This window comes from Ctenocephalides felis, unplaced genomic scaffold, assembly GCF_003426905.1.
Source record: "Ctenocephalides felis isolate EL2017-DRISC unplaced genomic scaffold, ASM342690v1 CF-g0.4_SCAFFOLD_01170, whole genome shotgun sequence".
NCBI lineage: Eukaryota > Metazoa > Arthropoda > Insecta > Siphonaptera > Pulicidae > Ctenocephalides > Ctenocephalides felis.
Genome location: NW_020537324.1, coordinates 24,971,739 through 24,994,023, shown reverse-complemented (window position 1 = coordinate 24,994,023; position 22,285 = coordinate 24,971,739). Strand labels below are relative to the sequence as shown.

The window sequence follows — 22,285 nt, the reverse complement described above, 5'->3', positions numbered from 1 at the left end:
TCAAGAAACGATGCTATCAGCAGATAAACAAACCTGTTTGAAAATCTATAACAAAAGTACTTTCTTTGGTTGTTAGAATTTAATTGTGAGCACTGTTATTTAGTTTACGAGACCTTTATTTAGTTTTTATGTATACATTATTTAAATGTTTTATAAGTTATATTGTTAATAATATAGTTAATTAATTAGTTAATAGTATAGTTACTAGTTATGTTGTATTGTTAATTTTAAGTTAGATTCAATAGTCACTTTTAACATAGAGGTTGGGTAAAAAGGACCAACTGAACCTTTACCCTGAAAAAATCGTAAACAATGAAAAATTATAAATAAAGCTAAAATGCAATTTTACAAAAGATAAGTTAAGTAATATTTCTGACAAAATATCAGATCAAGGTTATATACAGTGTTATCTCTGTAAAAACTGTACCCATAAAATTTATATTTTGCATGAGTTGAATGCTATTATTTTGTAAAATTGGAACTTTGTGCCCCTATATATATATATATATATATATATATATATATAATATATTATCAAATTAAACTAGTTTGGGCTTCGTTCTCAACCTTGACCAACTCGATATCAAACAGTATCATATTAAATTGAAACTTGAGGTCGTAAACCTCAAATATAATCACAATTGCAAGTCGCCTTTCAAGAATTGAAAATAAAATTACGTCAAGTTTCAAATTACAATACATGTAAAATTTCGTTTACGTTAGATTATTGATTTAAATATTTATTTTTATACTTTTATTTTGCAATAAATTCGTTTTATCATGAATGCATTGACGAAGAAAATTAAAATATTAATTGAAAAGTTTGAAAATCAACTTTATCTACCTTATTTCTAAAACACAAATTGCAATTTATTTATTAAAATAAAAATTTACAAATGACATAATTTTTTATATTGTTTTTTTTTTTGTTGTAATAATAATAAAATTGAAAACATTCTGTTCGATCTCACTTCATTTCAACTAAACTAAATTTTAACTCAATACTCCTTATTCCAATATAATTAAATCCGGATTAATTACAGGTAAAGGTTAAAACTGTTTACTATGGTAACATCTTCAACGCAAGAAAAACTTTTGATTGAAAAGCATTAGATAATTTTGGTAAATTGTTAAAAAATATTCTCAAAACGTACCATAAGAATATATAAATATAGTTCATAAAATAAAGTTCTAATTGAGAAAATAACACCATTGGTATCCGGAAGAAAAATATAAGCCACATTGTATTGAATATCGGTGACATCGAGAAAAAATATTTTTGAGATGTCAATATATGTAATAAATATATAAATATTAGATTTCAAGTTAAGAGAGATAATTATATGTTGATCAATATTAAATAAAATATTATTATTGTTATGAAAAATACTGCTTTCAACAAGATATTAAGGTTGTTTGTAAAGATAACGATACGAATTTAATAAAATTTATATTTTTAATTATAATATAAGATTACCTCTCCATTTTCTGGTGGATCTCCATTGCCAAATGTTGAACTTACAACTAGTAATAATCCTTCGTGTTCAATCGATGTTATATCATACTCATCCATACGAACTACCTGCAAGAATATGTTAATTATTCAAATTATTTAAGACAAATTTGAAATTTTAAAATTCTCAATTATTGTAATAATTACTTCGAACACAAATATAAAAAATATCTTGCTCATTCTTGAATGAATAATAATTATCATTCTTGAAATAAATAATATTAGAGCAATAAATGATGCTGGGAATTTGTTGAAGAATAAAGAAATAAAATTATTCAAAAGAAATTATTTCATAACGCACAAGTAACATTAAGTATAAAATCATGATATATGAATATATATACATCCATTAGCATAAATATTTTCATAAGTAATGTAATACAGAATGCAATCAACAAATGCATTATTATAGATATAGTTTTAAATTGTAATAAAGTATTCCCAACAAGTTCTCGAACTTAATTATCTGGATTTCTCGATGTAATGAAATGTGATTCATTTATTACCAAAGTTGGAAATTACTTCGTTATACAAAATAATTTACTTCAATTTGAAAAGTTTAGAAATGCACATGTTTCTGCGTGCGACTAACTTTATATATTTTCAATATGTAACATATTAATAGTTGGTAACGAACTACAGTAAAGCTTATATATTTTATTACATGCACATACACGCATATATATATATATATATATATATATATATAACTAACAGAAGTGTGCAGGTGCCTCATTATTGACAAGTAACATAAAATTGTACTCTATCACAAAATTTCGGTTCGCGTTACTGTTATCGACTAATTTTAAATATGATATATCTAAATTTCTTTCCAACTTGGACATGTTACAATTTATGTGAAAGCTAAATTGTTTAAATAGTTATCTTAATTTATGTAAAAAAATTACATCTGGGGTTAGTTGAAACAAAACCTTGGTGCTAGTTGTAACATACAAGAATTATATATAGATTTAAGTGAAAAAGATTCAATGGAATGATGTGGGCACATGTAAATTGTGTTGGAAGAGGTCTAAGTCTCTTATTTGTATTATGATATTAACACTTACGAGACGGCACCGATTTCAAAACTATCTATGCACCAGCTGTAAACTTGATTTCATTGTGCATGTTATAGGTCATTGAAGGACATACATTTATAATATTAATTTATTTTTGATCATTTTATAAAGAATGGTGACGTTCAAAACAATTTTCAAAATGCATAGCTGGTTGATTTTGAATGTTTTACAATAAAATGTTGTTTGCCACCTTCCTTCTAGTGCTTTTTTGTCAGAACAGACAATACAATCCCTCTTACTTCCACTCGCATTTAGAATATGCCACTGATTATTTAGTATATTTGTTCATTTTTGTGTTGTCATAATGGTTTGTTTTTTCTATTCTATTGTCTAATAATTCATTTGTAAAATATAAAGCAAAATATTCTATTGGATTTCTTATATTGCTTGGTATTTGTAGTCGGGGTGTTTGTTGTCAAACTCGATTATTAAAGGAGAATCGGCACATTCGCTAATGTCTTTCCGCTCTTCATTTAATTTGTCGAACTTCTTCTTTTTGTTAGTTGGATAATATCATCATCACATTCATGAATATCTTCGGTGCGAATAGTAATTTCGTAAAATTTGTCTGTATGTCTATTTGAAACTCATCTTTACTACTGCTTAACTCACAAAATTTACCAGTCGTTTTGCCATATTTAAGGGCGTTCGGTCGTTTTAAATATTAAAAAAAAGACTATATAGCAAAGAAAAAGGCTAAAAATACTACTAAAATAACCTACAATTATTTTCAAACTACAATACTGTTTATCACTGCTATATGCAATTTATTCAACTTTTCGATGCAAACTGAGTCATTGTTTATAAAATAGCCTGTGCCTCACAGAGAATGTTTGTCCACTCAGTAGTTAATTGCCGTCCCCAAAGAGTTAATTGTAGTTTATGATAAAATTTATGTTACAAGAGACGTTATATATTTTATTTGACCAATTATGTTGTGAAACCCAAAACAATTATATCATAACAAATAAAACGTATCAATCAAATAACTATCTGACTATGTTCAGCAAATTCAATCCCAGCAAGAGCATCATTCTAAAAATGTGCCTTTTTTGTTTTTTTTTTTTAATTTGTAACCTCTTTATTCTATAGGCAGAGTAAATTTAAACGGCAAGATTTGCCAAGTTGTAACACCTCACATTTTCTAGAAATTGTAATGTGAAATAATAAACAAAATGAGTTTGAGAATTATTATTCTTTGGATCGGTAAAAGAATAATTACAGCATCTATCGATCTTTATTCCGTAGAAATATAATCAGTGGAACTCAAGATATATTAATTTATTCAAAAAACTGTTATAACGAGACCACGGCAACTCTATCTAATAGTGATGATGATGAATATATATGATACTGCAATGTTCACGACACACAAATTAGATTTGAGATCTATAACCTCAAATGAAAATTTGATATTATACTGCTTGCTATCGAGCTGAGTGGTGGAGGTCGGGAGTAGACCACTATTTCAACCACTACACCACGGAAGGAAAACATTTAGAATTTTAGTTACAACACAATTTTTACACGTCGTATGTTTATGTGAAATAATATATCCCAGAAATAGTAACAAGTAGAAATAATTTTACATAACTAGTTATTCTTATCTAATTTTAACCAGTTACATAAAATAACTTTGTATACGCAGGTAAACTTTCTAGTTAATTTATAACACGCACCAGGTGTTTAAATACAATTGTGAAAGTTTTTCTTTTATTAAAAATAATTGAACTCACCTGTGCATTGAACGCATGCCCAAAGATGTCAGCAAGTTTTCTTGCGTAGTTTTCCGATTTTCCGGTTTCCGTGGCGAATAATACGGTCGCCTTGATTCGCCGCGATAAAGCATGCCCAAACAATTTCGACGTAAATTTAACGGCCCTGGAAATATAAAATTGTATCGAATATTATAAGTAAGTGTGGAATAATACAACATGATAGCATTTGAAGTATAGCTGTAAAATATTGGTTATATATTAAATTTATTGAACGAAAATTGAAAATGTACGCGACAATCAAACTAGAAAAGTTAACAGCAATAAGTAATAGAAAAAACAAGATAAATAGTATAAAAGATTTTCAGTGAAATTATATATTCAAAAATTATGATTTTTTTGTTTAAATAAAATGCACTTAATATTATAAGTAATTTTTAGAATAATACGAGAAGGGTTAGATTATTGATTTCATTAAATGAATATTGATTCTGCCGCACAACAGACAAATATTAAGGCAAGGCCATGTTACGCTTCAACTTGCATACATTATGCTACTAAATTATACAAAATACTGTCAAAATCTCATGTATTTTCTGTGCATTCATGCGTTTTACACATAAACTGCAACGCCACTTGTATGTTATGAAGCTTGGTCAGAAAGACCCTGTTATCTAAGATTGTTTATTTTGACATTTGTGCGGCTTCTAGGTTGGCTTTTCTATCTGACAACTTGAAAAAAAAACGCCTGACTGCACAGCAACTTCATGGCTTCTTTCTTCGATTTCGTATAGAAAGTTCTACATAACATAGCCTTCCCATAACACTGGTCTTTTATACGGCCAAATCGGTCATGAATATCATACTACAATTGAAATAGAAGTTAAAAAATATTGCAAGAGATTTGAAGAGTAAATATATATCAAGAATTTATAAAACAATTAAGTTTAGTATATTTTTTTTTTATTATTATTTTTGAACAGCAATCAGAACCTTATGTCCTATGAGCTGTTGGGCTGAAACTTCTCCTTACTTCGTGTTTTTTAGATGATAACCCAATGGTTAATCCATCCATGTTTGATGATTTTTTTGTTATTAGAATTAATCTAATAGGGCTGACATTTTATTGGTGCAGCAATTCCGGGCAAGGGCTATTTTTACTTGGAAACATATTGCTATAGTATAAAAATGGCATCGAATATTTAAATAAATTTTAAATAATCCGACACAATAGGCATTAAGTATTGTAATAAAATAAAGGTTACGTTATTGAAATTATTTGGCAAAAATTAAAATTCAAATTGCTGTGATCAAAATAGTGAAGAAATATGTTTTTTTTGCAATTTTTCTAAAAGTTTTCGCTTTACTCCATAGACGGGGTAAAAAATAACAAATATGGTAAAACATTCTAAAAATATATTTGCAATTACCAGAAATACAAGATTTAACCTCTTTTAATTTTAATATATAGGACAAAAAAAATTGTTCTGAACTTATTAAAAATGATTTATTTTGAAAAAAGCACAATAAAAGCAACTTTTGTCTACTAATAACTTTTAAATGGTTATTATTATTTTTAATAAATAATTTTTCATTAGTTTTAACTCTTACTAGTTAACAGTACTGTGACCCCAAAGGTTTTTGAATAATGAAACTATTTACAATGCTTTATTTCTCCATATTTGATTTTATTTTTCGCGACCCAAACTTTTATTGCCACTGATCGAGAGTATCATCTTACAATTAACGCGTGTTTTAACAAAAACAAAAACGTAACAAAAAACCAAACATCGTTTGTTATACAACAGATAAACGTAAACAATAATTAATCATGGTAAGGAAACAAAAAATCTTGAACCAAGAAGAAACATTATCAAAAAAGGCAACGCAATGTATTAGAAATCCACATAAAAAAATTACAGCCGGGTATGCTGGAAAACCACATAAAAAGACTTCATAAAATGTTATTAGCAATAATGAAGGGTAGATCAGTAGAAATAACACGATTCATTCATTCCTACGTGCATATTTACACAGATAGATGGTTGCAGGATTAGCATTGACAAGGATAATAATATACACTGCCAGAATGAAAGTAAATAATGAAATAGAGGCTTTACCTCGCAATTTGTTTGAAATGAAATTTTCTACTGGGTCTCGTGCCTCGTCCTTCGCGTCCTTTTTTCCAGACGTGAGTTTTCCAGGCTGCTTCCTGAAAGTAAACAGTTAAGCAATTATTTCAGTAAACCTTTAACTATGCATTTTTAAAAACATATTATAAGAATTTTAATTATATTTTAATACATTCGTGTCATAGCATCACTATTAATTAATTAGTTACTTAGTGTAATTAAATAAATAAATCATATTTAAGTAACTATACTGAGTAGAAAAAATAACAATTTTATTTATATGAGCATATATTTCAACAAAACTTAAGTTTTGTATTTTTTTAAATATACTCAAAAATTTAAATGATTTTTAGCAAGTACATATAATAACTCATTTTAACCATCTATATCATAGTGCATATGGTAAGTTATAAAAAGATTATAAAACAAGAATTATTTTATTATCTTCGAATTACCAAGAGCTTTAGGAACCAATTCTTGGATAAAATAGCTATGTTATGTTACCAGTCTCTTCCCGAAAAATTGCATGAGTTGTCTTTGCTATCAGTTAGAGCGTCTTACATAATATTAACTTCTAAAACCTCACCTCCAAATGGCACAAATATCAGATATAACCAGTGGTGTTGTGCTAATATTTTTTTTGCCGGAACGCTAAAATTTAAAATCCGGTTCATAAACCGGTTCAAAAAATTTGATATATTTCGATAAGAACTCACAAATCTAATATATTGACTTTTTATATAATTAACTCTATTATACACAGCTAGTCTATACATTAAATTGTACAAGTATGAGGGAATCATTGAGTACATAATTTATATTCTTCAATGACATTAATCATATTTATTCTGGTATTATTTGTATTCATTAATACCTACATGTATTTATTATGATATAAACGTACTCAAGATTTATTACAATACTTTATAAGACTTATCTTAGTAATATGATAGATAATCTATTACCTATCATACTATACTATTATATATTATTGTATATCATATATAGATATCTATTATCTATCATACCGTGAGATACCTATACCGTCATTAACTTATTATATACCTACAGACCTTTTACTTCTTACTTTATATATTCACCTATATTACATAGGTTTAACCTTACGCCCTATGTATTATCTCTACCTATCTATTGCCTATACCGGGAATTGAACCCGGGACCTCCGCGTGGAAGTCGCGCATCTTAACTATAGATGTAAGGCGTGTAGTATAGAATGCAACGTATAGGCACACGTAAGGCTATAAAAATACATGAATAGAAACCTATGATGTAGATGTTAGCGTATAAGAAATGCGAATGAATGTAAGATTTAATTTATAAATATTATTTTTTCTATAAGAAGTTCATACACCTCAATTTGTTACTAAATTAAAAACGACTTTGATAAAACCAGTGGTTTTGTGCTAATATTTTTTTGCCGGAACGCTAAAATTTAAAAACCGGTTCTAAAACCGATTTTCATGTTTTTCCAGTTCCGTTCAAAAAGGAAAGAAACAAAAATTATTACAAAACCCATTTCGTGCACATATATGTATGTTTATTACAATAATAACATTTAATAAAAATTAGTTGAATAATAACGTATAAAATTTACTTATTAAATCATTTTCTGTATGTAGCGATGTTTTTATATTTTTTCTTGCCGGAACGCGTTCCGGCTCAAAAATGATTTGCCGGAACGACGTTCCGGCGCGTTCCGGCTCGACAACACCACTGGATATAACATTAGCTTGACTTCACATATATGTTATCATAAATGCAACATTCTGTTGTCTTATATTTTATTATTTATTATCCTAAAATTTTAAGTTTGTGCCATTTGAAGGTTAGGTGTTAAAAGTTAATGTTGTCTAAAACTTTCGATCGAATAGCAAAGACATAGCTTTTTGAGAGTTTGTGACTACCACGTCATGTAATAATATAACATAGCTGTTTTATACAAGAATTGGCCTCTTATTATTTATTGATAAGATCAGTATGCCATGGCTGTTTGATGAATTTCGGGTTCCCTTTCATACTCTAATTATCGGTAATTTTTATGCTTGTGCATTATCAATTTTGCAAGTAGTTTGTGCCAGAGTCACACTTGATGAATTTTTATTTATTTCAGTAATACTTGAGTTATGCATTTCTAAAAAATTTAATCATTTTTATCCAGTATATTCTAAAATATAGTATAGTTATCGGTATATTAGCCTAACCAATATTTATCTATTTATGGAAGTAATTAAATTAGTTAACAAAATATTGTGTTAAATTAATAAACTTTTTCTAAAATATGAATTTTAATTAGTTCTAACAAGTATATTTTGACAATATAGCAATCTCTTTTATATGATAATTTTTGTAAAATTTACTTAAACTTTTATAATAATAATAAAATATTCTATAATATATAAAAATTTTATCCGATTGGTGATGGTCATTCTGTCAAAATCAGTGCATTCGCCCTTAAAAATTAGGTGAAGTTTATGATATGTAAGTGCATAATTACTTATTGCCACTTTTTGATAATTATTTTCTGGACCAATTTACAAGTCATTCATGTGAAATAAAGTATTTACATTTTTGATAAATTATATATGAAACCATGCACTTAAATTTATTGCAAACGTACCAATTCTCGTATAACGGTTCAACAACTTTTATCATTTTTTTAATAATAAACCATTCAGAAATTTGAACTTCTGCTATTACAGTATAGTGCTTAAATTTTTTTAATTTCTTACTTGATATTCATAAGAAGGGCTCAAGAAATACAAAGCCATTTCCTGATGAAATACTGGTGTCACAGATCCAGACATCGGTGGAACAATCCATACCCAATCTGCTGGACAACCCGATCTAAAAATAAATTTTTACTAGTACTTAAAATTCAATCCAATAATAAGTATCAATTATTTTAATATTGTTATTGATAATGTTTTCTTTTTGAGGATTTGAAATGGATATTTGAATGTTGGATACATAGTAATTATTAAGTTGTTATTACTGACCTTAAACGTTGTTCATTTTCACAATGTTTCATAAAACTATCTGATGCAGTATGATGGTCTACAATTGTTACACCACTTTGTTGAAAACTGTGCAAAACTGCAGCATTCATTTCGACCAAAGCTCGGTCCTTCCACAATGTGGTCGGCGTACTTGTATCTAAGCCCATACGTAAGGCTAAAGGCTAAAAAAATAAAACATAATATGATAAAAATGTTTTCGAAACAATACAATGAAATACGTATTTATTGATGTAGATTATTATAGTTATCATTTAATAATTAATTTAGCTGGCCAATCGTTTCTATAATCATGTTTTTCGGATCTGATCAGTGATTACATCCACCTGATTGATATCCTAAAAAATATTATTTTCAAGAAAATGCAACCCTGCTCTAATATTTACAGTGCTACACGTGTTATTAGACTATTTTTGACCGTGCCTCAAAAGATATTTTAACTTCCCGTAGGGTAAGTTATTGTAATGGTCCGAAAATCGAAATTGAAAATTTTTACATTTCTCGACGTTTTGAAGGTTTCTGAACATTTTGGCACACCTCAGAAAAAATGGATGTGTGTGTGTATGTATGTATGGATACAATTTTTCGTCCACGTTTTCGGGCGTTTGGATCAACCGATTTGAATGGTTCAAAAAACATTTGATTCCTATTGTTAGAAAGAGTTTTTGGCAAAGGCAGGTTCAGCAGGTTCAAAAAGTGCAGAAAATACAAATCGAGTTTTTGAAAGAACGGAGCATCCGATTTGAATGATCTAAAAGACATTCAATTAATAATGATTGGGAGAAGTGGTTATTAGTTTTTGGAAACGGCAGGCTTAGCCATTTCGGAGATACAGAGCCAAATATGGAAAAAATGGCAGTTTTTGACAGAACTAAGCGTCGGATTTGAATGATTCAAAGAACTTCCTGCTTGTTTTAACAAAATAATTGATTTGGGAAAAAAAAATTGTTTAAGTTTTTTTTTTCAATTTTTTTTTTCAAAAAAATTTTTTTTTTTGTATATCGAAAATAATTCAGATTTTAATCGTAATTCTGACTAAAGTTCTAATGTACTTTAAACAAATATGTTTTACTTTGCAATTCAGTTTATATAATTCTTATAAATATTAGACAATGTTACAATATTTATAATAATCTATTTGAAAACATTCAATATTTTTCGAACATTTCGTTACGGTACAAGAAGTTCCAGCAATTTGCTTTAAGGCACGATACCATACACCCCACTAGTTTTTTCTTAAATTCATCCATTTTACAATCTTCAAATAATCTATTAAATATTTAAGATTTTAGTGAAAACATTCTCCCCATTCTAATTTTGTTTTGATCATTTTTGTAAATGATAGTTATAATTATTGCTTATTTAGTATTTTATATAGCTAATTTATTCATAAAAAATTATTAACGCAGTATGATTCTTGGAATATTTGACTAGTATATAAAGTCTATTCAAATAGCTAAATACGAAATATCAGGTAAAAACTGATTCTAATTTTTTAATAAAAATTACATGACGCACAAGTATAATTATAATCAGTGGTTAATTCTAACTTTATATAATCAATTTACTTTATTAATATATCAGTGTCTTTTGCTGCAATATTTTTTTGTTATTTGATATTAAATTCTTCGAGATCGGCATGGTTAACATATAAATTCACTAAAATTCGACATATTTTACATGCATATTTTATTTACTTTTTTATATGGTGGTTGTAGATAATTTAATTTATTGGCAACTAATTTCTTTTTAATTGGAATTGACTTAAAATTTCTTGCAATACTATTTTAATAAGTAGTTTTTCTACAAGTAATAAAACGACTTACTGAAATTTACTTTAACCATGACTCTTGTCTAATATTGCCTCTGCTAAAGTAGAATACATTCTTACATTAAATTATAAAAACTTAATAATATAATTAATAAGTACTTATTTTGCATTTGTTTTATTATTAACTGTTAATATTCTCCAGAAATTTAATTAAAATAATAATGTATTGATAACTACGTTCATATTTTAGTAATGCTGCATTTGGTTGAAGATATTGCTATGACATGTTACACAAAACGATATTTAATATATTTTTCATATATTATTATTAATCATTTTGTAATGGTTTACTTTATTATACTTAAGGGTCATTTTCTATCACTTGTAATCAATATTTCGTTAACTTTGATTCAAAATTATTTACAAAATATAAGACAAAATCAAATATTGTTGGTCCACAATTATATTAACGTAACTGAATTTATGTAGACTGAAATTCATGTAGCTTATGAAATGCATTATATTCATATTTAACAATTTATTTATTTTTATATTTATTATATTTATTATTATAATAAAATATATTATTTTGTGAAATAGCGAAAAATTTTATACCAAAAGTGTGCATCTAATATAATTCATAACAAAATGGTTATATAATATGATATAAAAATGTCAACACGGAAAAATTTATTTATTAGAAAATGTATTCATGCACATAAAAATATGCAAATAGTTATTCACAACGTAAAATTATTTCCAAACAAAGTTTGAACTTCACGCGTGAGTTTCACACGGCTGCTGAGCAACAGTTATTATTTAACTTTTATTAAAGGGAGGGCATACATGAATACAAACTAGAATTACAGCTACGGCGAAAAGGTATATATGTAGTAAATATATTTTACTTGATATTTATTCCATTTTATTTTTAGACAAGAAAAAACTACTTATACCATACAATGAATTACAAAATACACCGACTTCAGGAATTAATGAGTTCATTTTTACCAGAATTTTTTATAATAAAATAATTTAACATTCAACAATTATAATAATATTATTATTATATTATTATCTTATTATTATTATCTTATTATTTCTAATATTGTTATATAGTTATATTTATTATTATTTGTCACTTATTGTTTTTCTAGTATTATTTTTATTATTCACTTTTTTTATTTATTTCATTAATTAATTTTATTATTATTATTATTTGCTTTTATTTTATATTAAATCATATTAATACGGATATAATTTTAATGAAAATACAATCCTTTATTTTGTACTCTATTTTATTTATATTTATGTTATCGTTCATTAATGTTACTAGATGTTATACTGTTTATCAGTTGTAACATATATATATATTGTAATTAAAAAAAATTCAACAACGTTACATTGATGAGAATATTTAAATTAGTTAATGATGATGTAACATGTGAATTAAAAAAATCAGAAATAACTAGTTGAAAGTAGCATTTTGCCGTAAAGCAAGTTGCAAAATCTTCCCGATAGGTGTAATAATTGACTTAATCAACCAAAATTCAGATTTAGATATTCAGATAATATTTTCATTTATTTCGAAAATCAAGTTTTTGCTTTCAATTAAATCTAATCATTCGATTTCAAATTGAATTTTCTCAAACACATTTAAATTATCTGTGATTATATTAATTATAGCGTACAGAAAAGTGTGTCTGTATGTCCTAAAGTTGTAGCTTATTGTTCCAAAATTGATTAATATAATTCAACCAATTTTCGTAAGACTGATTAGTTGCATGTAGTTTAGTTTTCGTTCATGAACAATGTCGAAATATTGAAAAAAACTGAAATTATTTTGTGAAATATTAAGCACCAGCTATAAGAAAATACTGTCACGATTAGGTAAATCATGTACATTAGACATTATTTAATGATTTAAATAAATGGTAACATTTTTTACAAAACTAGAGAAGTTTTGTAGACTGTTCATTTACTTTTTTGCTAATTCGAAAACAATTTCTAATTGACTTGATTAACTTATCACATTACAAAAGCGATCTTTAACACAAACATATTTTTTCAAACTTTGATGAATTTTTAAAATTAAATCATTTGTTGTAGAGCCGTAATATTTTAGGATATTTTATAAAGCCATGATATATATCGTCAAAAAAAGTTTCATAATAATCGGCATTTTTTTTCCGAAAAAGGATTTTGCATATCATACCTGGGATATTTTCTGCCTAGTATATATAAAATGATTATGCATTTTGGCTCATAAAATTGTTTTTTTATTTTAAATTCCGACTTAAATTTGTAATGTTTTGTTTGTGTGCTTATGTTTTTTTACATATTTAATGTTTAAACGTACAGAATTAATATTCGTTACGATACGATAATAACGATAATAACGTCGTTCCGGTAAATCATTTTTGGGAAGGAACGCGTTCCGGCAAGAAAAAATATAAAAAAATCGCTACATACAGAAAATGATTTAATAAGTAAATTTTATAAATTATTATTCAACTAATTTTTATTAAATGTTCTTATTATTGTAATAAAAATACATATATATGCACACAATGGGTTTTGTAATAATTTTTGTTTTTTTCCTTTTCGAAAGGAACCGGAAAAAACATGAGAACCGGTTTAAGAACCAGTTTATAAATTTTAGCGTTCCGACAAAAAATATTAGCACAGCACCACTGGTTTTATCAGAGTCGTTTTTAATTTAGTTACAAATTGAAGTGTATGAACTGCAATATTAATTACAATACAGTAGTGTATTTCAAATTTCACATATGTTACTTTGGACTTGTTTCGGACATAGCGGGCGTTAGTCGAGTAAAATAAATAATTTAAGACATTCGTATAATGGAAATTGATTGTAGCGAAAAAAGCAATTCTATAAATACAAAAGCATAAGAACTGCAAAAAAATGTAATATTTTAATAATTGGATGAATTTTTTGCCACCTAAGGCAAAAATATAAGCCGTTCGATCGCTTGTAAATTTTTACAATCCAACATTTATTGGTAATTAATCATTGTTTTATTGACATTTATAAATTAGTTGACAATTTATAGCAAAAGAGTTACCCTGATATTTCAATAGACTCATTGTCTAAATTTCGGCCTACAATTTGAGATTTGTATGCATATTCATAGAAACTTTGATCTTTTAAAAATCTGATGAAGGTGCTGTGGAATTGATGATCACTCAATTATTGATAGTAGATTAAATTAACCTGGTAGTAGTTAAAAAAATTGGACTCCTAGACTAGTAATTCCCAACGTGAGGCACCGCCCCATAGAAAAATCCATTTGCTCTGGGTGATTTGAATGTAATTTGCAAATACTGTTAAAAATTCGTTAAATATTTGATGATCATTGTTTAGTTTAAGTGAGCATAGGATGCATGTGCAAATCATATAATTTTTCCATATATATTTCCATAGCTTAGGTAAATAAACATCCCTTTTTAGGTCTGATGCATACTTTCTCAATATTACGGATTATAGAAAAATTCCAAATTCTGTATGTATTAGCCTGTATATTTATAAATTGCAATCCCTTCCAGACAGCGGTATAATAATTTTTATATTATATTTTTAAATTTAGAATTTTTAGAATTCAGTAAGTTGCGAGACTAAGAACATCTTAAGAAAATCAGCTCGCACAAGTTACTCAAACATTTAATAAAATTTATAGTTCTATGTCTATTGTCGCACAGTGCACACAATCGTTTAAAAGTGCAGTAATTAATTTTCTATGAAGTGATAACGGCAAAGACAGCAGTAAGGTGTAATAGACGCCTTAACGGATATTTTAGATATTTAATACCGAGATAAAAATTCTTATAGAAAAAATAATATTTATAAATTAAATTTATATTAATTCGCATTTCTTATACGCTAACAACTACATCATAGGTTCCTATTCGTGTATTTTTATAGCCTTACGTTTATGCCTATACGTTGCATTCTATACTACACGCCTTACATCTATACCATACGCTATATTTCATCACATACTCTCAAATCCCTACATTGTATACCGAATACACCTAACCTATATCTACTTTATATCCTATACTATATTATCTGTAATTTTTCCTACACGCATTAACTTTAACCCTACCGAGAATCGAACCCGGGTCCGCCGCGTGGAACGCAACAACGTTAACCATTAGACCACCGTAACGCTACAATCAACCGTCTTTTTTCGCGTGTCGTCGCGCCACCTTAGTATTAATTACCTAATTCCTTAGAAAATGACCCGCGGAAACAACAGTGCGTCCCATATTATATTATTAATGGGGGTACCCGATAGGGTAGTGGTTAAGGTGCGCGACCGCCACGCGGAAGTCCCGGGTTCAATTCCCGGTATAGGCAATAGATAGGTAAAGATAATACATAGGGCGTAAGGTAAACCTATACAATATAGGTAAATATATAAATTAGACAGTAGTATATATAAGAAGTAAAAGGTATGTAGGTATATAATAAGTTAATGACGGTATAGGTATCTCACACGGTATGATAGATAATAGATATCTATCTATGATATACAATAATATAGTATAGTATGATAGGTAATAGGTTATCTATCATATTATTAGGTTAAGTCTTATAAAGTGTGTAATAAATCTTGAGTACTTTTATCTCATAATAAATACCTGTAAGTATTAATGAATACAAATAATACGACAATAAATATAATTAATTTAATGTATAGACTAGCTGTATATAATAGAGTTAATTATATAAGAAGTCAATATATTAGATTTGTGAGTTCTTATCGAAATATATCAATTATTTGGAACCGGTTTATGAATCGGATTTTAAATTTTAGCGTTCCGGCAAGAAAAATATTAGCACAACACCACTGTATATATATGTTACACGTAACTCTGTCTCCAAACTAACAAGATGTGCTTTTGGAATAAGCTTTTTTATAATAAAACATATTATTTATTTTAATTTTTACAATTTTCAAAAATTTTCATAACTTGATGTTTTTTTAATTTTTTATTTCATACTTATTATTTTTTTCGTTGCAATTTTGTGTTGTGCTTTGTGTTATTTTTTTAAAATTTATTTGTATGCACTGAAGATGGGTCAAATCTGGACCCGAAACGTATGTTCTCTTAATTAAAACATTTTGCATTAAAACTGTTTTTTTAATTATTGGATGGATGCCCAAGAAACAATTTTTATCATATATATATATATATATATATATATATATATGTAATATGTATAAATTGTAAATATAAATACAATCCTAAATATATCGAAGCATACTATATCGCCACGTCAATCTTAATTATTTTTGAGAGTCCAAATAGAATATTTATACGACCATGTGACACATTTACCCTACAAATACAAATAATAAAACTTAAATTCAAGTCCATTAAGGTTTATATTTATTTCCATCTAAAACAATTACGAAAACTTTCCGAGGTCGATTAGATAACATCATATATTCAATTATGTAAGATTAGAAATATTGATAAATGAAATAAAAGGTATGTACTCGCATATTTTTATTGAAATTGTCAGTAATATGTGGCTAATATTGATATATAATTCTTGGCTTTGTATAAAAGACAGAAACTGGTGTATCCACTGGAATGGATATAATAATTACATTAGCTTGAAGTTGAGAAATATATTTTATCTGGTAATAATTGAAAAAACTATGACATATAACATCTGTATATTATCTGGAAATCGTTAGCGCGATATACCAATTTGATTTCATAGATTTAATCCAAGTTTCTCATATGGTATATGATTTATATTTAATATATCATTTATGCTTAATAATGATGAATAGTTACTCTGTTATTTCATTACCAGTAAAATAAATTATCAATCACCACCATTCATTAATCCATAAGTTTTTTGTTTTGTAGAAATGCTTGTCTGAGTTATTTAAATTGGATTTATTTATGAAAAGAATAAACCTGATCCTCTATAAAGCACCAATATGCATAGAAAAATCAATATAAGTAATGTTAGATATTCATATATAAATTCAAGAAATTTGTTCTGTATTATTTTTGTTGCATAAAATTGCTTCTCTGCTAAGTTTGTAAATTTAATCATATTGATAAATTTATTTGCTAAATCTGTGTAATAAGAGTGTACATGTATGAATGCTTATTGCTAAAATATATTCATTTTTTATCCGTAGAAACTATGTTTTTTATTATAACATTCATAAATACTTGAAAATCATATATCTGTTAATTATCCCTTTTACTTTTTTATAAATTATGTATTCTACTTGGATTTGCGAGAAATCGAATTTACTAAATAAATTAGTCCTAGTTAATCAATATTGTGTTAAATAATTAACAACTGCGGCTTATATTTGTGTACATTGAGTTAATATTGGCTTGAAATAATTTTCTTGTACACATTTGTAATCCTTTGTAAATATTTTGCTTCGAAGCTGTATAGAATCCATGGTTTGTTTAACGAGACCACATTATGCATTAGGTATTTTCTTTGGATTGATAATATTTTTAAATAGCAAAATTATTGTTAAAGTAAATACTAAAAATAAAATATTCTGATTTTATACAAGGGTAGAGAGGGGTCGTCTGCCGATAAAAAGACCCAGCACCAATATCTCAAAAACAAGTAAAGTTAAGAATTAACAACAATATTTGAAAGTAGAGGGAAAAAGATGTATAACCAGCTACGACCTTGATTCTTACGAGGATGCTAACGGAGATAATAAATGGCAATGTTTAAAAATCCATAACAAAAGTTTGTTTTCATTGTTAGTTTTTTTGGTTCACAAGACTCTTAATATTTTTAAGTGTACATTGTTTGATTGTTTTATAATATTTATTGTTAATTTCAAGTTAGAATCAACCTTTTTTTTATAACCTTTGCCCATCCGATTTTACCCCACCTATAGGGTAAAAGAAACCAGGTGACAAATTTAAAAAAACAGCAATCAAAAACACATTCCTACAATGGTGGATGAATTAGCTTGGAGTTTTACTAAACATAGTCAGATAGTTGTTTGTTTGATATGTGCTATTTGTTGTCATACAACTAATTTGGTTTTCACAATATAATTGCTCTAATTCAAAGTGGACCTAGAGCTCCGCTCTACCTTATATATGTACAAGGAAAAAAAGATATCTGGTAGGCCATTTCTATGGTTTTGTATAAAAGTTTGCTTTCTTTCCTACGATACGAAGTTTCTTAGAAAAAATCTGAAGAGATTCAGTTTACCTTTTCATTTTAATTGGTGAAGAAATAAAAATTTTGAGAACAATAGATGAACGTAGAAGCCGAACGATTGCTCCAGGCTTATCTTGAATAATAAGATGTGCTTCTAGAATAAATGCATGAAATTCATAAACCTTCTATATCTCGTTATTTTCAACATAACGGTTCTAAGAAAAATATTCTCTAGAACGAGTTAAAGGTGCACTTGATATATATAATAGAAAATGTGTGCATCCATTAATGGATATACGTGCTTATCGTTCAAGATTCGTAAATGTAATTCAGTAAAAATCATATTTATTATTATCAAAAAAATAATGATTCATACATTTAGTACAAAACATTATTTTATTTTTATAAAATATATAACCAAAACTTATTTGTAACTATTTGTTATTTTTTTAACATTTTCATTGGAATTTAACTTTTATGGAATATATTTACTTTTTATTGAATAAGTCGATTATTTAGAAATATTGGCAAGTTCATGCAACTTTTCATGAGACTAAATGCCTTAATATAAGACAAAATAAAATAAATGTGAGATAGACTGATAGATATGCATTAGTATACAATAAAACAAGTAAATAAGCAGATGAAAATAGAGGTAGACATATAGAGTGGTAGACAGGTAGATAAGCCGACAGGTAGACAGGTAGACAGGTAGAGAGGTGAACAGGTAAACACGTAGGCAAGCAATCAAGTAAACAGATAGAAAAATAGACTAGTAGACTGGAAAAATAGTTGACAGTTAAAACAGCAGACAGAAAAATTCAAATAGAAAAATGTTTGGGTATATTTTTCTACATGTATTTTTTGATTGTCAGGAAGTAAGCTAAATATGTAATTAGTTAAACAAGTAGAAAAATAGAAAGGTGAACAGAAAGACAGACTAGTTAATAGTAGGTAGGCTGGTAGAATGGTGTACAAGTAGGTGAAAAGGTAGCCTTGTAAACAGTTAGAAATACAGACAGATAGACAGGTAGATCATGCACAAATTGTAATGGATATTGATTGAATTTATTATATACACATATTGGGAAGTTCATGCTACTTGCCTCGAAATAAAATACCACTTAAAACTATTACATTTATAATATTACATTTATATATAGAGATAATATTACATTTATATATAGAGATAATATAAAGATAATATTACATTTATATATAGAGATAATTTGATTATTAAATTTCTTATAAACATTAATAAAAAATAATTGAGTTTTATAGCTCAATAAAATGAATGGCAATCCATTATATTGTCTTTTGGCAAACTTAACTTAAAAAAAATATGTGTGTGGATTTTTAAAAAACGATTTTATAAAAAAATCTATTTAAAACTTTGACGCAACATTTAGAGGAAAAACCTTGTTGTTAGACTTTTGATTACAAAATATTTTAATTAATTATTAAATGGACCTATAACATTCATTAATACTTAGTTTTTACAGGTTTTAAATTTAAAATTTGGATTATTTTATTTAGATAGTAATAGCCAAAAAACAAAACGATGTCTACCAAAGTCCCCAATTGTTCAGGAAAATCTATTTTTACATTTTTACGTCACATTCATCACGTAAGAGAATTACATACAATATGCATTTCGTACTATTTTTGACACATTGTGTATCGTTGTATACCCCTATGTGTAGTTTGTAATTAAATTATGTGCTTCAAAGACTTCCAGAAAATGTCATAGACACAAATACATGTATTTCTAATACAATTATGTAAACAGCATTGGATGGTCGGAATCTATTGTTTTATATTGCTTGTCTGCTGATTCAGCTCGCAAACATTCTATCTTCCAAACAAAACACGAATTTAGTACTAGTTCCATTTTACAACAAATAGATGCTGGATTTATCAAATTGTAATTATTCATGAAAAAGATTCATTGCTATTGCCTAAAATTGTTACCAAAAAAATCTTCAAATTTCTTACGTTTTTTCTTAAGTTTTAAGTATCAAAGTGAATTTTAAACTGTGAAAGCATAAAGTGAAATGTAAAATTATGTGTGATAAATATTTGCGAAATACCTTGCAATATTTTAAAACTTTTATGATAAAATATTATTAGTTAATAAAGTTTTCACGAAAAGTGTTATATTTATTATAGTCCGTGAGTAAAAAGGTTCTGCACCATTACCTCGAAAACAAGAGAAGTATAATTTTTTTTAATAATTTTATTTTCAAGTAGAAAGCAAAATATTTAACTAGAAGCCATCATCTCAATTCTTACGATTTTGCTATCAGGAGATAAGTGGCGATGTATTAGTATTTATAACAAAAAAAATCGTTAGTATTTTTTTGATTATGATCTCTTTTATTGTACTTTTGTTATGATACATTAATATAATTTTCAAGTTATTATTGTATTTTTTCTGAGATGTATTATTGCTTTCGAGTTAGATTGTAGTTGTTTTAGATAACCTCTCTATAAGAGCATACTGTTGGGTCGGGGAAAAAAAAACAATTCGTAAATTTTTCCTGGTAAAGGCAGAAGCTATAAGAAAATAGTAAATTGAGTAAAACAAAAAACCAGATCAAGGTTATATACGATGTTATCTTTGTAATGAATGTGCTCATAAAATTTGTATTTCGCATTAATTAAATATATATATAATAATAATAATGTATATAATAATAATAATATATATAATAATAATGTAGCTTTTATTTCGAAAAATCCTTCCTTTAAAACTAAGTAAAAGAATTTTCACCTTGTCTACAGAGTAGGAAGGTACAGATATTAGTTCTATAAAAATAGTAAAAAATATATTTCTATAATTGGGAAGTAACAAAAAATTTTACTAAACATAGTTCGATAGATGTTTTATACGTGTTATGTGTTATGATATGTTATTCATTTGGTTTATGGAAAGTAAAATTACTGAAAGTCAAATTGAACCTTTGTGCCTCGCTCATAAAATATATTAAAAACAATAATCATTCAGTAATTTGTTTATAATTTTCACTAATTTTACTCGAACAAAATCGAAGGACTTGGTATTTAACTGTCTAATTCATTATCCATGCAAATAGGTCATCTAAGTAATAAAGTCCACAGTGTTATTATTAATTCACTTAAAGTGAAGTCAGTAGATTTTAAGATTTCTCTGAATATGTAAGTTCTAACTTTAACTACAGTACTTTGTAACTATCTCATCTATAATATAGAAATCTTCACTACACAATTGTTATGTTTTTTTAATATACCTAATTTAGAATATAGCAAAGTAACAATAAATCAATCGCTTCATTTCACGCTTTCAAGATAATTTGTTAATTTTCTTCAGTATTGGTGCAAATAAATAGAAATATTTGGTAGACATACTTTGAAGAAGCTCAAAATAAAGACTCAATATCAAAACTCAAAATTATTAGACCTTCCTTATTGAATAATATTATTAGACCTTCCCTTTTATTTTTTATTGCAATATTATTAAAAAAATAAGGATTTAGTTTATTAACTTCCCGTAGGGTAAGTAATAGTAATCGCAAAAAATCGAATTTGAAAATTTTTGCATATCTTAACGTTTCAGAGGCTTTTGAACGTTATACCTCAGAAATACTGAATTTGTGTGTGTGTATGTGTGGAGACAATTTTTCGTCGACGATTTTGCGCGTATGGATGAACCGATTTGAACAATTCAAAAAGCAATCGATTGCTATTGATAGAGAGATGTACTAGATTTTGGCAGATTTAGCGGCTTCGGAAAAATTGAGTAAAAAATATCATTTTTTAAGAGAACGGGTCAATCGATTTGATCCAAAAAACATTCGATTCCT

The 22,285-nt window shown here is 26.9% G+C and overlaps 1 protein-coding gene across 1 annotated transcript in view; it reads right to left on the bottom strand.

Annotated features, from left to right (window-relative positions):
• Positions 1 to 845: 845 nt before the first annotated feature.
• The window catches only part of LOC113366988 (nitric oxide synthase-like protein), a 270,726-nt gene continuing 249,286 nt past the window's right edge, over positions 846 to 22,285 (bottom strand). Inside the window, exons 8-13 of the mRNA XM_026608627.1 lie at positions 9,457 to 9,638; positions 9,190 to 9,304; positions 6,428 to 6,519; positions 4,329 to 4,473; positions 1,478 to 1,582; positions 846 to 851 (exon numbers count right to left, since the gene is read on the bottom strand). Of these exons, the coding sequence (XP_026464412.1) occupies positions 846 to 851; positions 1,478 to 1,582; positions 4,329 to 4,473; positions 6,428 to 6,519; positions 9,190 to 9,304; positions 9,457 to 9,638 (645 nt within the window). The remainder of the gene's footprint in view (positions 852 to 1,477; positions 1,583 to 4,328; positions 4,474 to 6,427; positions 6,520 to 9,189; positions 9,305 to 9,456; positions 9,639 to 22,285) is intronic.